A 19,667-nucleotide genomic window follows, 5' to 3' on the forward strand; every position below is an offset into this window, starting at 1 on the left:
TTTTTGGTTAACCCCCCCATTTTCTTTTGGCAAAGGCAGCCCCCTCCCCAGAACAGCCATCAGATTTCATCAAAGGTAAATATAGTTAAATTGTCATAGCCAACAACACCCCTCCAAAGCCAACATTATCCTGGATGTAGATGCATTCTGCTGCTGCTGCTTTGACTGGTATCAATGAGATCCCAAAGGATGAGGTTTTTTCATTTCTCTGGTCACCTCTGAAATGGAGAAGCATGGATTCCTGGTTAGAGAATAGGCTGCACTCCGCTCATGGAACTGTATTTGTTTTCATTTCTTTTAAGCTGTGACAAGAGCGAAGGAGACCCCTAGGTTGAAATGCGATAGCGCACAGATATGTTTGTTTTTCCATTACAGTTGTTTAGTTATTTAGTAACTAAATGGTTATTCAGGAAAGGCAAACACATCCGTACAAGGTTGTTATGTGTTTCTTAATAGTGAGTGGGCAAGAATTTTACTGGATACAGCACTGAGTCTCAGAGTCAGGTGTTACTTCCCTGTAGGTTAGTAAGGGGCTTTCAGGGCACGTGATTAAGCAGAGGTAGTTTGCCATTGTCTTCCTCTGCAGAGTCTTCCTTGGTGGTCTTCCTTCCACATACCAACCTTGTTTAGCTTCTGAGATCTGATGAGAGTGAGCTATACCATGTCACCTTCCCTCCTGATATTAGGGTTTCTTGCCCTGATATCGATCACTTTATATAGCGACTGTGCAAGACTTTTTTTTAAAAGCTGGGTTCAGGGTTAGATCATACATTGAGTCAGATCCTTTAATATTATTAGAGTTATAAAGGACAAGGGGGGGACCCGCGCTACTCGCGGGAGAGGGGGAACTCCACAACTATGAGGAAGAGGAGGAAGCAGCAGGAGGAGGTAAGTTCCCCCCCTATCCCGCCGGTTCTCCTATCTCCTCCACCCCCATCCACCCCCTGGCTCAATTACCCCCCTGCCCTGGAGCGCCCCCCCTCCAGAGGCCAGGTCTACCCACCCCTTCCCACTATATTGGCAGACCTGGCCTCCGGAGTCCAGGTCTAGTCACCCCTTCCCACTACAGTGGTAGACCTGGCCTCCGAAGTCCAGGTCTACCCACACCATCCTACAACAGTGGTAGACCTGGCCTCCGAACTCCGGAGGCCAGGTCTACCACCATAGTGGGAATGGGTCGGAGGCCAGGTCTACCACTGTAGTGGGAAGGGGTGAGTAGACCTGGACTCCGGAGGCCAGGTCTGCCAATATAGTGGGAAGGGGTGGGTAGACCTGGCCTCTGGAGGGGGGGCGCTCCAGGGCAGGGGGGTAATTGAGCCAGGGGGTGGATGGGGGTGGAGGAGATAGGAGAACCGGCGGGATAGGGGGGGAACTTACCTCCTCCTGCTGCTTCCTCCTCTTCCTCATAGTTGTGGAGTTCCCCCTCTCCCGCGAGTAGCGCGGGTCCCCCCCTTGTCCTTTATAACTCTAATAATATTAAAGGATCTGACTCAATGTATGATCTAACCCTGAACCCAGCTTTTAAAAAAAAGTCTTGCACAGTCGCTATATAAAGTGATCGATATCAGGGCAAGAAACCCTAATATCAGGAGGGAAGGTGACATGGTATAGCTCACTCTCATCAGATCTCAGAAGCTAAACAAGGTTGTGTAGGTTAACCCCCCCATTTTGTGTAGCATCAGTGTAGTTTATGAACCTAGGACATAGTCTTATTCTAGGAGCAGTAATGTAAACAACTTGAGAATTTCTGGCACTCACTGCTGAATGCTGATAATCCTTGCATGGGTGATTAGGGCTGCCAGGTCCCCCGGGAGGGCAGAGGTTCCCCCACTCAAAGGGTCCCCAATCTGCCGGTCCGGAAAAGGCCGGCGGGGGAACCCCACCACCAACGTGTCTGGTTCAGGCCGATGTGCCCTGCGCAGTGACGTCACCCGGAGGTGATGTCATCATGTTGGGCACGTCGCCAGCTGACGCTCTAGCAATCAGCCTGAGAACTCTATGATCCCGGCCAGGGACCAACTCCCCCCCACTTTTAACTGTAAGTCACTTGGCAACTCTATGGGTGATTGTCATTGTTTCCTGTGGAAAACTATTTTGGCAGTCCCTAGCTGTTGGCAGTGTTCCCTCTAAGCTGAGTCAGTGTGAGCTAGCTCACCGCTTTTTAGCCTCCGGCTCACACATTTTTGTCTCGGCTCAGGAAGGAGGGCTCCAGAGCAAACTGATTTATGCAGTAGCCACATCGCTCGCTCACAACTTTAATGCCAGTAGCTCACAAAGTAGAAGTTTTGCTCACAAGACTCCACAGCTTAGAGGAATCCTTGCACAGGACCATTGATTAACTTCTTGTATAGATCTGTTCAGTCCAGGGGATGAAGTCTTCAGGAAAATAATTTTGAGAGTGATTCTGTGGGTACGTTTTAACATTGAAACATGGGCTGAGGGTATGCTAACAGCATAGCTAACAGCATATGCTAACAGCATATAGCTAACAGCATATGCTAACAGCGTTAGGAGAGCGTCTCCTGCGCACGCGCAGGAGACGCTCTTGCACTTTCGGGGGAATTTAAACATCCCCCCGAATTTTTTTTAAACTTTTTTTATTTTTGTGCACACATGGGGATTGGCCCACGTGTGCACAAACCTCCCCCGGCCCCCCAGTTGCCCCCTCCGTGCTGATTTAAGTATCCGCACGGAGGGGGCAACTTGGCTATTAGTATAAGGATGATACAGTCACGAAAGAGTTAGTGCTCTGAGGAAAGGTCACCTGACTCCAGGCGGTGTCTGGGAAGAGGAAGTTGTGTTGTTGTAGTAATGATGCAGTTAGGGTCTCTAAGCCCAGGGGGGCTGGGATCCCTAATTAGGAGCATGACCATAGTACACATGGAATAGATGGTTCAGCTGTCACCTCTAAGCCATTTTACCAACCTGAATTAGTCCCAGAGGGTGCTAGGCGGCACTGGGCGGACTGCTGCTTGGCCCTTTGGTTTCTGGCTTGCGGCGTCCTGCAAGATTCTGCTGGTAGAAGTCATCTGGAGATCTGGGGTGAGTTGTTACCAGTATGTAGAGGATACTCAACTCAACCTCACACTTCCAGTGGGTCTTAGAAAGGCTGTAGAAACTGAACCAGTGCCTGGAGAAAGTTTTTGGAATAGATGAGTGCTAATAGACTGAAACTTAATCCTGACAAAACAGAGGGGCTATTGGTGGGTGGAAGGACTGACCCAGGAACTGAGGTGTCTCCTGTTCTGGATAGGGTTACAATCCCCTTGAGAAGCAGGTTTGTAGCTTGGGCGCACTACTGTCCCTGTCCCTCCTCTTTCATGAGCAGGTGACAACAGTGGCCTGCTGTGCCTTGAACCAGATGTGGCCTTTCTTGGGCAAAAAAGATCTTGCCACTGAGGTGCATGCCCTAGTAACATCTAGATTAGATTAGATTATTTGTGATGTACTGTACATGAGGCTGCCCTTGAAGATGTCTGGAAGCTACAATGAGTAATTAATGCTGTGGCCAGAATGCTAACTGGAGTGGGACGTAGGGACATCTTGTTCCATCTACACTGGTTCCAAGTTTGCTTCTGAGCCCAGTTCAAGGCACTGGTATTGACCTTAAAGTTGTATACAGCTTGGGACCAGCATACCTTAAGGATCACCTACTCCCCTATGAAACTACTTAATTATGACAGTCATCTTCAGAGGCCCTGGTTCAGGTACTCTCATCATCAGAGCTGAAATGAGTAGCAACCTGAGAAAGGGCCTATTTTGTCATGGCACCAAAGCTCTGTACTTGCCTGGGAAGACCTTACCATCTAGGCTGAGCTTCGTATATTATAATAGGATGTTTCATATTTGAAGCATGGATGGCTTCAAGAGGGAAGCAGATAATCATATGGAGCAGAGCTCCATCAGGACCTCTCAGTCTGGGGCAAGGGGTGCTCTGTATTCTTGGTGCTGGGGGGGGGCAACAGTGGGAGGGTTTCTACTGTCCTGGCCCCACTGCTGGGCCTCCTGATGGCACCTGGTATTTTTGGGCACTGTGTGACAGTGTTGGTCTGGATGGGCCATTGGCCAGATCCAACATTGTCTTCTCTTATGTTCTTACATTAGCTGCCTTGGGTGGTCTTTGAACAGAAAGGGTGGGTATAAGTAAATAAATACATTCCTGGGGAGATGATCTGCCTCCCCGCCCCCGCCCCATCATTGTGTTCTGCCAGAAGGCAAAGACTTCTCCATTTGGTTTGGTTTCCCACTCCTTCCTATTTATGTTTGTTGTTGTTTCAATTGTTATATACATGTATTGTAACACATGTATGTACCTAAGTTGGGTAGAAAGGCAGCACAAACATTTTTTTAAAAAAACATTGTGGAAACCTGGTTTGATATGGGCATGTGTGTTCTGATCTGGAACAGTTTCAGTATTTACAAATGGCGATATGTTCAGATCAGATTTTAGTAAATTTCAAACTGCCTGCTTACATTGAACCTTATTTGTCCTTTTGTAACCTCATCACCCAGGTTAGGACTTTTTTTTCTTTTTTTTTTTAGAGTTCTTGAGTTTTCTGTTTGGGTTTTCATCATCCTGGATGATCTGAAGCCGTCAACAGACTTGGCTGCCATCGAAAGCAGTGAGACTGACTTTCAAGAAATTGTGTTCAGGGTGGGCTACTGTGTGTCATCTGCCTTGAGTCCCCGTGAGAAAGGCAGACTACAAACAACGTAAATGAAAATAAATTAAAAAATAGACTGACTGCACCTGACCTCAGCTTTCAGCCGTGGACTATGAGGGCGTGCCATTTTTATTTTAATCAAGGGAAAAAATCTACATGCAGAAGGAAGAGCACACTTCGGTTTTTTTATACATGCCTGTCTTCAGAGAAGAGCTGGCCACTCCCCTTGGAACTTTAATTTCCACATTAATTAGTGATATATAAAGCAGCAGAAAAAAGCCGGCTCTTGGCACTGTAGTACTTCCCTCTAAAACGGGCTTTGATCCACTCTCAGACAAGAAAGACCAGGGAGATGAGAGCAACCAGCTCTTTCCTGACACAAGCGAAAGGTAATTTCACGGCTTTTCTAACTCAGCTTTTTTTTTTTTTTTTGGTAGCATATGCCAGGAATACACAATGATTAGTAGAAGAACGTACTCCCCCCCCCCCAATGCTTGATTTGTGTACTTAGCAAACAATTTGCAAAAATATGCAAAGTAAACTGCCTAGATTTGGGGTGCTCATGAATGGCAACACAGGTGATTTCTGATACGGGTTTGGGCTTTTGGGAGGGCAGGGGAGGAGAGATTTAGTGCAGCACCGGTGGGATTGGAAAATCCATCTCCTTCAGTAATTGTGCTTTAAGTGGCTGTCTATTGACTGCTGCACTAAATATGAAGGGGGAAGAATATGATGTTTATAAAATGAGGGGGTGACTTTCCTTCACTCTCATTCTGACTGATTTGAGAGCACGTTGTAGTAAAGATCAAGGAGACGCATTGTGAGCACGCACTTATGTGTGCCTTTTGCTGCTGCGCCGCTGTGCCATCTCTAGCACGGTCACTGTTCCTGCCTGCTAATCCCATAACAACATTCCAGTGACCAGATTCAGCGGGCTAGTACTGAGCCTTGAAACAGCTGATTGCTGACTAGGAATGGGGGGGGGATCCACCGAACGAATCTCATTGCAGCTTGGTGCTGCATCCCTATCCCACAATCCCTTGCATGCTTTGCTGCAGTCTTTCAGAACGGATTGTGTGAGAAAGATGTACTAAATAAAGATTGATTGGCTGCAATCCTTTGGGGGTCTCCCACTTGTCAGTGACCTGGGGTTGGGGAAAATGAATGACTGCTTGACTGGGCCTCTGTTCATTTCCTCCATTATTCTCTGCATGGGATGGAGCATTGTTAACCTAAAGCAAGAAATGCTGTGAATCCCCAGTAACGGCAGACTGTGTAGTTGCAGGGATTCTTAAGTAGCAGTGTCACACGTGAGGCTTTCAAACTTAAAAAACCTATTACTGTAATTATGGTTGATTCGTTTGGACTACTGCAAGACACAGCTCCATCCTGGAGAGGATTTTGTGTTTCGTACTGCATTGATTAAGCTCTTTTTCTGCGAAGATGGGTATGTCTCAAGTGCTTACATTTGTTCTTCATTGTGCCTGGTAGCTAGTGGGCTACAGCTTTTCTCCCTCCCTCTTTGTGGTTCCCTGATTTTTAAAATACAATAAATAGGTGGTGGTGGGGGGGGGGTTGGGAAGTGCAGTATGTTTTTAGGGTTAGCTCAGGGCTTTAAACAATAGAAGACCAAACTGGTTCAAAAAACAGAGGAAAGATAGGTGTTCAAGCGGGGGGGGGGGAAGCATCTTTTGTATCAGATGTTGTATCAGATCAGATTGTTTTAAAATGTATATTTATTTTGATTGTGGGAGTAAACCTTTTTTAAAAGGCTGCTTCTCACCAGTATGTAAAGTCTCAGCTTTACATATATTGAATCTTGCCTTTAAAGCAACATCTGTACAGTGGTAAAGTTCCATTGCAAATGTTGCCACTGGAAATTTATGTATGAGACTCTCTGGATTCATTCATAATGCATGGATTAGACCCCTGGATTCTGCATTTCGTTGATAGTTGGTTGGCAGTTTAATCTGTGCTTTCAAAATCTAATCAGAGCTGTGGGTGGGTGGGTGGAGTACTGCCTTTATTTACAAATTCTATACATTTTGAATAGGCTACTATTCATGAGTTTTACATGTTGGCCCATGCAGTAGAATCGTAGTATGGATGGAGATAAAAATGTTCATCAAGATCATATAAAAGGCTTTCTAGAGCCCTAATGGTTTGTCTTTTTAGAGCTCTGTTCCAGATGGGTGTGGCTGCACACGCTGATTTTTCTGCATTAGTATGCCTTCGCTCTTAGGGTTCATTCATTCTGTGTGCAACACACACATGTCCTGCTCCTATGAACTAAAGAACCCTTTGATTAGAAATCGAGAATTGCTATATATATAAAACAATCTGAAAACTTGCAAGAAGAAAAGAGGATGATGTCATTTTTGGAAGGCTTCTTAATACAAGCTCTTAGGTAAAGGTAAAGGTTCCCTTGCTCGAAAGCCAGTCGAGTCCGACTCAAGGGTTGTGGTGCTCATCTCCGTTTCAAAGCCAAAGAGCCAGCGCTGTCCAAAGACGTTTCCGTGGTCATGTGGCCAACATGACTAAACACCAAGGCGCACAGAACGCTGTTACCTTCCCACCGAAGTGGTACCTATTTATCTACTTGCAATTTCTTGCTTTCGAACTGCTAGGTTGGCAGGAGCTGGAACTAGAGACGGGAGCTCAGTCTGTCATGCGGCAACTCGGGTCTCGAACTGCTGAACTACTGACCTTCCACAGCCTGCAGTTCAGCGTCTTAGCCACTTGAGCCACCGCAGCTCCTAATACAAGCTCTTACTGCTTATCAAAAGACTCTGTCAGTATTATGGCTCCTACTTTGGATTGGGTTTAGCCAACCTGACCCTTTTTAGAGAGGGGCTTTGGTTAAAAGGGTCAGGATGTACTTAGGTTTGTTGTCCTGATAATTCTGGTATCATCCTGCTGTTTTCCTTGAAAAATTGAAAACTGGTTTTTTGGCTTTGCAATGAATGATAACCCAGTTGCTTTAACCCTTCATTTTCTCACAGCCTTATCATCCTGAGTCAATTGTATTTTCATTGTATATGTCATATTCAGGTAACTAGGAAATTGTGTTATATCCCCAAAAAGAACTAGTTTTGAAACATTATGCACATAAGATCTGCTCTATTGATTATAGGCACCCATTTTGTATAGGGTCTAAAAGGGCTTGGATCAAGAGATTACAGTTTTAGCTATTCGATGGACTCATTGTGTAGCTACTCACAGGCTGAGATCATGTGCACATTTCCTTGGGAGTAAAGACCATTAATTCAGTTGAGCATAGTGTTAAGTGAGATCAGGCTGCAAAGAGGGGAGTAAGTCCCACAGAGTTCAATGGGAAGTGTTTGTAAGAAGACAGCCAACGAACTGCTGAAGCCCATACAGTTTACCTCCGTTTCATCTATGAAATGTGAACAGTGAAACAGTAACAGAGTGGTTGCAAAGGCAACACTGTAGAAAAAAAATCACCAGTATTATTTAAAGGTTCTGTAAATGATTGATAGTGGTAACAGGCATATTCTGTTACAAAATTTGCTGTATAATTCATGCCATTCTGCAAGCTGTTGTTGAGCTACTATTACACATTTGATAAAGCCAATGCATTTTGCCCTGAACCATCTGTATAAAAATGAGATTTTGGGCACAAATACATGTCGTTTACTTACATGTAACTACGTCCTAGGGTGACCATATGCAAAGAAGGACATGGTTCCTTTAACAATGTGGAGCAGGAGATTTCTGTGGGTCCACATTTTTCTAACTCCTTCATTGTATCACAGGCTGCAACTGCCAAGAATCCCCCTTTATCTATACCATTGAAGGTACAGGAATCCTATCCTCCATTTGCCTCTGGTCACTAAAAGAGTCAAGCCTAAATATATCTGCCATGTGTTGGCCACTGGTAGAAGAGGTGACCTTATCCATTCTGCTCTGGTTTCCACACCTCCTTTCAGTAGTTCACTTGGTGAAAATGTGGAAATTTGGAGTTCCATAGGTCATAATGAGAGAGGGCTGTCTGGCATCTTAGTCTAGTGGTTTCAAATGGTGATGTTTTAATTAAAGCTTGTAAGCCATTGTGAATGATGGGAAAAGGTTGGGGTATAAAGATTTAAAGGAACTGCAGTGGCTCAAGTGGTTAAGACGCTGAACTGCAGGCTGGCAGGTCGGTAGTTCAGCAGTTCAAGACTCGACTGCTGCATGACGGAGTGAGCTCCCGTCTCTGGTGCCAGCTCCTGCCAACCTAGCAGTTCGAAAGCAAGAAATTGCAAGTAGATAAATAGGAACCACTTCGGTGGGAAGGTAACAGCGTTCCGTGCGCCTTGGTGTTTAGTCATGCCAGCCACATGACCACAGAAACATCTTCGGACAGCGCTGGCTCTTCGGCTTGGAAACGGAGATGAGCACCGCAACCCTAGAGTCAGATTCGACTGGCTTTCGAGCAAGGGAAACCTTTACATTTACCCTATAAAGATTTAAACAGATGTCTCATGACAGAAACTACTCCAGCTCAATGGGCTTTTCCTTTTTGAAAGGAATCTTGTCTGACCTGGATCCCCTGAATGTCAAAATTCTTACAGCTGCAGATGGCCACCTCATCAGTGCATGGAAGCTGAGGATGAAGTCAGGAGACATGGTTACAGCTACCCCTCCATACTTCATTCTGTCATCTGCCATGTGGCTAAAGAGAACAAAGTATTACTCCTTAAAGAAAAACACAACTTCCTTCCACTGAGTTGGACCCCAGGATTCTCTTGTGTTAAGGCTTCCTCCAATGGCTTTTTCTAATGAAGAAAGCTGCTTCTTCTTCTTATGGAGAAAAGTCTTTGTTGAAGGAGGCTTTCTCTGTTGGAGGAAGACTTAGGGGAAGTTATAAGAGCCAACCCTGTATCTTTAAAACTGTAGGATATGATAACTGCAAATTCTACACTAAAATTATGGATAGAGGTAAAATCCAGAACTCTGTGCTTAAAATCAGATTGAAAGACTATTCCTGTATATATCTGTAGTATGTAATTCCTTTGTAAAAGTGTGCTGATTCTGCCTGCTTTTGTCCAGAGTTACACAAAGAATTGTGCAGCTCACTGAAGATTCATGGCTTGACCAGTGGAAATCTGATGTCTAAAATGCCTATGCATATTCTTATCCTTGCAACCATAAATCTGCTCTTTAAATTAAATGAAGACGACGAACTCAGGAAACTGAATTTTGCATGCATATGAATGTATGTCGCTTCAGTATGTTTTATAAACCTCCTTTTGTAGTCTGTGTTAAATAATATTGGTAGTATCATTTCTGAAAAGATAGCTGCTGGTTCACAGGCTAGCATAGAAGCTATAAAGGCCTTTTTCAATACACAGTGCGCTATGACCAGATTGTCTGAAGGACCAAGTTTGCCTGAATATTGAGATACCTTTGTCTGAGACACTGCTGTGTGTTGCTGTTATCTTCTGAAATGAAGTGGGTGGCCATGAAGGACAGGGCCTTCTCTATTGTGTCACCCACAAGGTTTCTAGGTCCCTCCTAGTAGCCAGTGGAGGATGAGGGCACTTACCAGGAGCAGGAGTAGGGCTGCCAAATCCCCCCGGGGGCGGAAAAAACCCCGCCCCAGAGGCCCGTTCCCCGATGCCGGGAAATCGGGCCCTGGGGGGAACCCTGCCCCAGCGTGCACGTCACAGGGAAGTGACGTTATGATGCCGGGCATGCTGGGGGCGGGGCCACAGTCGTGGCCCTGCCCCAGCATGCCCGGTGTCATGATGTCACTTCCCTGTGACGTGCATGCGGCGCACGCGCCGGGAGCCGAACTGGAGTCCCCCGCCGGAAGGATAAGTGCCAGTTAGCAACCCTAAGCAGGAGGGAGGCCCAGGCGATGTCGTCAGTGAAGTGTCTACATCACTTCCAGTGTGTACCATAGAGTTTCACCCAAATGCACTGTCAACATGATGACACCATTTCCGGTGCACACTGGAAGTGACATTGCCACATTGCCAGTGATTAAGCCTGGGCCTTTTATTTAGTAATTTAGTAATTTATTTAGTAAACTGCTTTTATTTAGTAGTTTAAAATATTATATATATATATGTGTGTGTGTGTGTGTGTGTGTGTATTTTAAATGTATTTATTTATTTTATTTTATTTACAAAACTTGTATCCTGCCTTAGAAGGGCCACCAAGGTGGCTAACAAATTAAAACATACATGATAAAAATCATAATTTTAAACCAATAAAATCAGTGTGCATACACCCAAAACACTGCATTAAAACAATTAAAAACACAGTTAAAATACATACATAATGTAAAAACAGCAGCTGAAACTTTTGTTAGGAAGGAGGAATAATTGAGGGAATGCCAAAAGAAACAAAACAGTCTTCACCCACTGGCAGATATTGGCAATAGAAGAGGACAGATGAATCTCCCCGGGGAGAGGGTTCCATATCTTTGGGGCCATGACTGAGAAGGCTGTCCCCTGGGTTTCCACCCACCCAACCTCAGAGGGCAGGGGTACCTAAAACCTGGCCTCTGAAGATGACTGTAGTGGTTGGGCAGGTTCATTTTCAATGCTTAATGTTTTAATATCTGCCACTTTGGGGACCCTGAATTGGATGGAAAGGTGGCATAGAAATGTTTTAAATGAATGAATGGAGTAGTATTGTTAAAGAATGCATTTTCCATGCCAGACATGGCAAGTGCATGTGACTGCACAAGAATAAAGTTGTCTAGCTCTACTGTCAAGGGTGTTCTGGTAATTGAACATGAATGGGCGATTCCTGGAGATTTGGGAACAGTGCCTGGGGAGGGCAACATTTAGGAAGGGAGCTTAGCAAGGAGATGATGTCACTCTGGGACTGTATGGCATACCACTCTTCAAAGCTGCCATTCCTTCCAAGGGAACTGCTCTTTATGTTCTAGAGATCAGTTATAAGTCTGGAAGAACTACAGGGCCACCTTGAGGTTAGCTTGGGTGTTCTGGTAGGCCACTACACTGTAGGGTGGCTAGCAGTTAGGAGCAAGCAGAGCTTGAAACTCTGATAGTGCAGCAGGGTGAAAACCCAAACACTCTGGGCCAAAATATATGTGATGGTATTCCTGGGTCAAACCCGTGGACACTGCCGCCATTTTAAAACCTAATGTGAAAAATTAAAAATGCCACAAAGGCACCATCCTGAACAAACCGGATCAGTGATACCATTGATGGGTGTCAGCTACCCCACTGCCTAGAGTGGCCAGACACAGATCTGGAATTGTGGGAACTTATAGGGCAGGGCATAGGGGGAAAGAGCATTTCATGATGTGGTGATGTCACTTCTGGGTGAAGACCATTGGTAAAAACCATGGAGATTGCAGAAATTCCTAGTGAGTCCCTCAACACAGTGACATCAGTTCTGGGTGTTCACCTAGAAATGATGTTGCTGTGACATACATCACCCCCCCACATTTTTCACCCAATGCTTCATTGAATGAAGTTGGGAAACAAGGAGTACAGGCTGGGGTTTACCTGCACTTAGTGAACAAATGGCAACCCTACTGTGTCTGCCTGCACTGTTGGCAATAGGTGACCTGATGCCCATTGTTAGTGTCATTGGCCAGGTCTGAGATGAGTGGGCACATAGCTCTGGCACATAGTTCTGCTTGTTCCTGACTGGCAATGACCCACCAGGCAGTGGCTCCAGGGCAATTTAAAATTCTCAGTGTGCCTCTGCTGCCATTTTGTTAGATGTATGCCACTTTTTATGCTTTATATTGTCTTTTATGTAGTTTTAATGCCTCTGTGCTGCTTTATGCATGTAATGCTTTTTAAAAATGGTTTTCACACTGCTTTTAATTGTCTTGCTGCTTTTAGTATCTCAAATAGTTTTAATTGCTTTCAAATGTATGTTATAATTTCATTGGAATTCTCCTCAGAGAAGATCTCTGCAGAATGTAATCTGCAAGTGTATTAAATAAATACTTGGAGATTGGCAGCCGTTGTTCAGTGGTCTGGATAAATGTGATGGTCTGAGCTAGTTACAGTGAAAAAGGTATAAGTCTGATCAGTGCCTACTTGGGAGAATGTAAAATGCTTTGTGAGCAAAATACTGATATAATCAGTGATTTTAAAAATAAACGATCACAACTGTAAACATCTGCCCAGAGGTTTTTGATAGGGTTGCTAGCTCCCAGGTGGGAGTGGGGGAATACCCCAGTTTTGCGGGCTCCTGGCTGGCAGGGGGAAGCCCTGCCCCCACCAGCCATGAGCCTGTGGGATGCCCCCGACATGATGACGCCATGTGGAAGTGACATCATCATGCCAGTGGCATCATTTGTGGTCATCACGTCGGGGACATCGTGTACTGGCATCACCCTGCCCCCCACTCCCAGAGAGCGACCTTCCACCCCCTGACTGGCAACCCTAGTTTTTGAACTAGTAGTAGAGCATTTCTACGTACCACATGTTGAGGCTGCCATTTTAAAAAGCATTTTTTCTGCATTCTCATTCTAATAGTCCTTAAATTGGGACAAAGCACATTGGCAAGAAGGTTTTTTAAAAAAATTCTATTTCTTTGTTAAACAATTTGCAGCAGTGTGCCGGGTAAAAAAGAACGGGACCCACATGTCAGTGGTCTAGGATGGCCAGTGAAGGCTCCAACATCCCAAGTCCTGTCGTGCGTCAGATTGACAAACAGTTTCTGATCTGCAGCATATGCCTGGACCGTTACAAGAACCCCAAAGTACTCCCCTGTCTGCATACTTTCTGTGAGAGGTAAGCCTGAGTTCTGTTCCCACACCAAAGTGTTTACAATTGGCTGGTCTCTCTGGATGATTGCAGGGGATCACTTCCCAGAAATCTAGTTACACTGATTTACAATGAACCATGCATCCAGTTGGAAAGTTCTCCTGAAATAGAAAACTAAGTTTAATGAATGAGAGGCTAAAATGCCCTTGACCTGGGAGGAAGAGCTGATTCTTAAGAAGGAGGTAGCAAAATTTACCTGGAATCTCACTCTGATATTTTGGTAACCAGTTTGGTAACCATTTATTGTGTGTTTATTTTAAGAAAATGCTTTGTTTGTGCACAATGCATTATGTAGAACCAGTGATTTCAGTCACTGGCAGCCTGTATGGTATGATGGTTAAAGATCCAGGGCCAAAGCTCCATCAGCTGTGAGGCTTGCTGGGTGACTTTAGGCCAGTCATACTTTCAGCCTATAGAAGCAAATGGCATAGGGGAAGACCATGTATACAGCCGTGAGTTCCTTGTAGGACTGCCAACCTCTGGGTGTAGCCTGGTGTTTTCCCAGAATTACAACTAATCTCCTGACTACAGAGAAAAATTCCCCTAGAGAAAATGGCAGCATTTAAGGACCACATCTCTGCTGAGCTCCCTTCCCAAACTCTGCTCTCCCCCAGGTACCACCCTGAAATCTCCAGGAATTTCCTAATCTGGAGCTGGAGAAAGGGCAGGGTGAAAATGTAATGGGGTGCTGTTCACTCATTAAACTGAATCTGAGCACTTTAATCTGGAAACAGATTACATCAAAAAAGAATATAGTTTGAAGTGAGGATGTTCAGAAATCAGGTTTTTGATGTTGGTACACATAATTCAGTGACAAAAAGATTTCATTGTTTTTATGGATGTACATCGATACTTTTTGGGGGGCAAGCTCTTGTATCTTTAACTGCTTCAGGACTGAAAGCTGTAATGAGTGATATTTTCCCTGGAATGGCATTTCTGTGCCAGAAGTACAGCCCTATCTGACAGTGAAATCTCCTGCAACCATTTTTGCAGTAATTTTTTTTCTGCAGGTTTCATTTCATTTTATAGAACTATCTTGTCTACAGTGTTTTATGGGCAATTTTAAATACAGTAGCACTAATGACTCTGTCTTCCTAGATATTTTAAAAATACCCATTTGGGGACATTTTAGAAATTCTGCCTGAAGTGCACATATATATCTATTTCCTCCATAGGCTGAATTTAGAATGGATTCAGTTTTTTGGCATGCCATTAGAAACCACCAGCATTTGCAGTTATGGGCCAAAAGCCAAAACTGGGCTGAACACAGCCTGTGGTGACAGACGCACACAGTTGCCTCACCGCAGGCTTAAGCTGCTGGAAATCGACACAGGCTGAGCTATTTCTGATAACCATTGCAGGCTGATGCTCTAACAAACTAAGCTGCTTTGAAGGACATGATTGGCTGGGAAGCAGGGCAAAGATATGAATGAAACACAATAATTTCAGGCTCTAGGTTGATGAAGGAGAGATTATCCACATTTTTAAAACACTGGTAGATTTATGCATGTAGATAGCTGGTGTCTGTCTTCAAAATGCTGACGCTAGTTTGGTATAGTACAAACCTAGTCCACAGAAGGTTGCTAGTAAGGCACTGGCCCAGAAGAAACTCAAGGAGACATTGCTCTGAAGTGCTTGACAACGTGCTAATAAACAAGTAGATCTCTACTACTGTTAAATCTGTTGGTAGAATTCAAAGGGTCATATGTCTGTAAGTGGAATCTGAAGATACACATGCATTAACCTTTTGACCTTCCCCTCTCTGGAGTCCTTCATGTCTGTAGAAAGGTGCTCTTGAAGATCAGAGACTCTCCAGAGGAACATTGGCTGAGTTCAGACTGGAAGTTTGAAGCGGGAGGGAGTCGTTGCAAAAAAGCCGGAACAAACTGTTCCGGGTTTTCCAGTCACACTGAGCAGATTGATGTGGGATCATACTGGGAGGAGGCACGAGGGAGCGTTCACACTGTTGGCCTGGAGGCGCGGCTGTAAGCAGTGTTTTCCTCACAGCAGACGCTTGGGCGCCTAGGTGCAGCAGCATAGGGCAGGATCCGGCCACTGTGGGCCATAGGCACATCTGGCAACATTACTACCCCCTCTTCAAGGCAATCACCTGCACCTTCCTGGTGCCAAAGTGAGGCTAGGAGGTCAGTCAGCGTGAACAGCCGGTGCACATTATTAATGCAGGCTGTTCCCGGCTTTTAACAGTTAGCGTTCACACTTCCAGGAAGCGGAATGAAGCGGGATAAATGGGCTCTCCAGGGTTTGCTACCACTTTCACCAGGTGTCTTTTAAACCCGGGAGGTAAGCGCTACAAGACAGGTTGAGTACGGGTGGGGAACGCCAGACAGATGTGCCTGTGTGAACGGCCCCTTTAATCCGCTTGTGAAATGTTCCTCACATGCGCCTATATCGGGGCAAACTGCCAGTCTGAACTTGGCCATTAAGTGCAGTATAAGGACTGGGAACCGGAAACAGTTATTGGCAGTCCTACCATACTTCTGTGATGTGCATACACCAATGTACTGGAGGAGTTGTTTAAATACTAGCCAGGTCGTGGAGTCCTATCAGTGAATATTTAATGTGCTGTAGAGTACTTTAGATCAAGACCCTCAACTATTAAACCACTCCTGAAATGCAGCCATGAGAACCTAGCAACAATTTCCATTATGGAAGGCGTTTCCATCATGGGACTTGGAAACAGGCTTTCATCACTTCCCTCCTCCTGTTGCAGATCAAAATGCTCCCCCAAATGCTGCTCCTGAGGGTTGGGGAACCCTAAAGAACATCAAGAGGAGTGGACTGGAGATCTGCAGTGGGAAGGAAGAATCAGTGAAAATCACCATCTCTACCATTAGTGGAGTTCTATCCAATGATATTACTTGACCCTGCACATTCCTAATGGTGCTTGTACTACTACATGTAATTTTCTACCAAGTTTTGGAACAGAAAAATAATTAGAGTAACCAGGTGCAAAGGAAGACAGTTGCTATACTTTTTGTTGCTGAAGAGGAGGAAATTTCAACAAGTACAGCTTCTCATACATGAGAAAGAAAAGATGCGCTTGCCAGAATCTCCCCTTTTCTACATAATCCCCTTTCCTCCTTAGCCATTGGTAAGGCATTCCTAAACTATGAGCGAGGTAGTGGTACTTCCTGTGCCCTAAAGCTTCAACCACAAAGAGGCAGTTTTATGGAGAGGAAAGTTTGAGGTGAGACAGTGGAGATACGCACATTATTCTTTGTGTGTACGTTATTTTCCTCTATCTTCAAGTACTTAAAAACACTGTTGACTGGAACTGACAGCAGGAAAATGGAATTTAGTGTGTATGCCACAGGAAAATATTTTTTTAATCATATTAACATCAGAGCTATGAAGAACTACTGTTTAGACTTTCTCCACATATCTCCCTTTGTTGTTGTCACTCTAGGTAGCTTACTGGAAAATGTACTATTTAAATGGATTATTAAGCATACAGAATTCTCCCGACAGGAGTGGCAATCCCTGAAACGTTCAAACAACAGCAACAATTTACTCTACCTCTCTCAGATATTAAAAAAGAATTCTTATCTTTACCGCAGTCTTTCTCTCTCTTTTTTGAGGGGGGGGTATTTTTATTCATTTTATTTTATTTTATTTTATTTATTCAATTTGTATCCGGCCCTCCCCGCCGTGGTGGCTGATGGAATATATATATATATATATAAAAACAACAAAATATGATTAAAACACAAAAAGTTGAATTAAAACCACAACATGTAAAATTTTGGCAATAAGAAACATATATATTAAATATTAAGAAAAGATGGCGGTATTCTCTCTATATTCAGGTGGTCATCCACCACCATAGTCCGGGTTCTTGCCAGGCTGTTAGTTATCAAGTCAGTGCTGATATTGGTGCTGATTTTGAGGCCATTTGCATTTGTGTGTGTGTGTGCATGCGTGTGCATGCCCATGCCTGGAAGCCATGGCGACCTGTGGCGACTTCTTCAGAGAAGTGGCTTGATAGCCTGCCTCTGCCTCCCAGCCCTGGTATTCTTTGGAGGTCTCCCATCCAAATACTTGCCAGGGTCAGCCCTGCTTAGCCTCCAGGACCTGATCTCTAACTCTCTTTTCAACCTTCTTTCTTAGGTGCCTACAGAATTACATTCCTGCCCACAGCTTAACCCTTTCTTGCCCAGTGTGCCGCCAAACCTCAATCCTGCCAGAGAAAGGGGTTTCTGCACTTCAGAATAACTTCTTCATCACCAACCTAATGGATGTCCTGCAGCGAACACCAGACAACAGCATTGAGGAGTCTTCCATCTTGGAGACAGTCACAGCTGTTGCGGCTGGGAAACCTCTCACCTGCCCCAATCATGAAGGAAATGTAAGTGCAACAATGGCTTATAATACTTACCTATAGTTTGGTGACTGGTCGCACCATCTACTGTGTTTGGCTAATGGTTGAGTAGAAGAGGGTCCTTGTTGGAGTGTTCTTCTTTCCCAAGTATGGTAGTGCCCGGTAATGAAGTGTTACGCTGTTAAGCAGAAGGCTTTTTCATCTGGCTATCTTGTGAATGGCTTCCTGCTTCTTCCTATTGTACATTTACACAATTTTTGAGATGCTTCCACCTGATGTCCATTTCTTCTTCTACCATTGCCACATCTTCTACTTTCAGTCTGTGCAATTTCAGTAATAATGTGTTACAAATGCCAAGTGGGTGAATTGCAGGTGGTGCCTGCAGAGCAAACACCTGCAGATCAATCAGGCTAAGAAACCAAAATATACGTTGTAGAGATTTTTTAAAATTCAGGTTTACCACCAATTCCTGATACCCATTTGTTACTACAGAATGCCAGCAGGGGGTTGGGGGCTATCCAGTGTTTTGCACACACGTATGACTGTCTGTCCACTGGACAGAAGTCTTGGGTGTGTGCTCGGTGCAAGGAGCTCCTGGTTCTCAGGGAATGAGTTTGTTCTTTTGAAACCAAGGTGGCTGATCTGGAGAAGCAGAGACAGTCAGTTAGGCACATGGAGAAGACTCTTGGGGACTTGCTAGATATGTCCCACTCTGGTTATGGCAGCCCTGCCACTGCCAGGGAGCATGAGGGTTGAGAGGGAACAGGGCACCGTGCTGAGGATAAGGGGAATGTGCCCTCAGAAGGGATCTCTTCTTCAGCTGGTGAACGGGTATCCTTTTGCACCAAGGAACCATCCCTGGGCAGGGAGGGGGGGGGGCTCTTGGTAGTTGGTGATTCGATCCTTAGGTAGGTAGATAGCTGGGTGGTGAAACTGCGTACTGACCGTATGGTGACTTGCCTGCCTGGTGCGAAGGTAGCAGACATTACATGTGTTCTAGATAGGCTGGTAGGTAGTGCTGGGGAGGAGCCAGTGGTCGTGGTCCGTGTTGGCACCAACGATGTGGGGAAATGCAGTTGTGAGATCCTGGAGGAAAAATTTAGGCTGCCAGGTAGGAAACTCAAGGCCAGGACCTCCAAGGTAGCCTTCTCAGAAGTGCTACCTGTTCCACGTGCAGGGCCAGAGAGACAGGCACAGATCAAGAGTCTCAATGCGTGGATTAGACAATGGTGTAGGGGGAAGGGTTCCAGTTTGTTAGGCACTGGGATGCCTTTTGGAACAAGAGGGAGCTGTACAGAAGAGACGGTCTCCACTTATCCCGAGAAGGAACCAGGCTGATGGCGCTTAAAATAAAAAAGGTGGCAGAGCAGTTTTTAAACTGAACACTGGGGGAAAGCCGACAGGAGATGAAAAGTCTCTGGTTCAGAATGGCTCATCTCAGAGAGATGAGGGGGTAGCTGTTGCTTTTCTACAGGGAGGTGGATTGGAATTGTCCATTGAGACTATGGCTAGTGATATGGACTGCCTGACAAGGTCTCGAGAGAGCAAGAGGAAGGTTGCAAGCTTAACATGTATGGGAAATTATAGGTGTTTCTATGCAAATGCTAGAAGTGTCCGAGGTACAATCGGGGAGTTGGAGTGCTTGGTGTTGGGGGGAAAAATAGACATTGTGGGTATTTCAGAAACTTGGTGGGATAAAAAAAAATCAGTGAGATATGGTGATTCCTGGTTATAATATCGGAAGGATTGGGGGGAAGGGTTGGAGGTGGGGTGGCTCTGTATGTCAGAGAGGGTATATAGTCCAGTAAGATTGAGAGGGAAAGTTAATTGGATTTGCTTCTGGAAATGCTATGGGCTGAAATAGTGGGCCCAAAAGGAAGCTTAACACTGGGAGTT

General features: G+C 45.0%; 1 protein-coding gene across 3 annotated transcripts in view; it reads left to right on the forward strand.

Moving 5' to 3' along the window:
• TRIM2 (tripartite motif containing 2) overlaps positions 1-19,667 on the forward strand; it is an 81,436-nt gene that overhangs the window by 14,599 nt on the left and 47,170 nt on the right. The window contains exons 1-3 of one of the 3 annotated variants that reach the window (XM_015409034.1): positions 4,980-5,053; positions 13,218-13,399; positions 17,561-17,798. In XM_015409034.1, coding sequence (XP_015264520.1) covers positions 13,266-13,399; positions 17,561-17,798 — 372 coding nt within the window. In that variant the 5' untranslated portion in view covers positions 4,980-5,053; positions 13,218-13,265. Of the gene's footprint in view, positions 1-4,979; positions 5,054-6,032; positions 6,112-13,217; positions 13,400-17,560; positions 17,799-19,667 lie in introns of those variants that run through there. The other 2 variants (XM_015409035.1, XM_015409033.1) reach the window with 2 other exon arrangements.

Source organism: Gekko japonicus, unplaced genomic scaffold (genome assembly GCF_001447785.1).
Source record: "Gekko japonicus isolate JY-2015 unplaced genomic scaffold, Gekko_japonicus_V1.1 scaffold24, whole genome shotgun sequence".
Taxonomy (NCBI): domain Eukaryota; kingdom Metazoa; phylum Chordata; class Lepidosauria; order Squamata; family Gekkonidae; genus Gekko; species Gekko japonicus.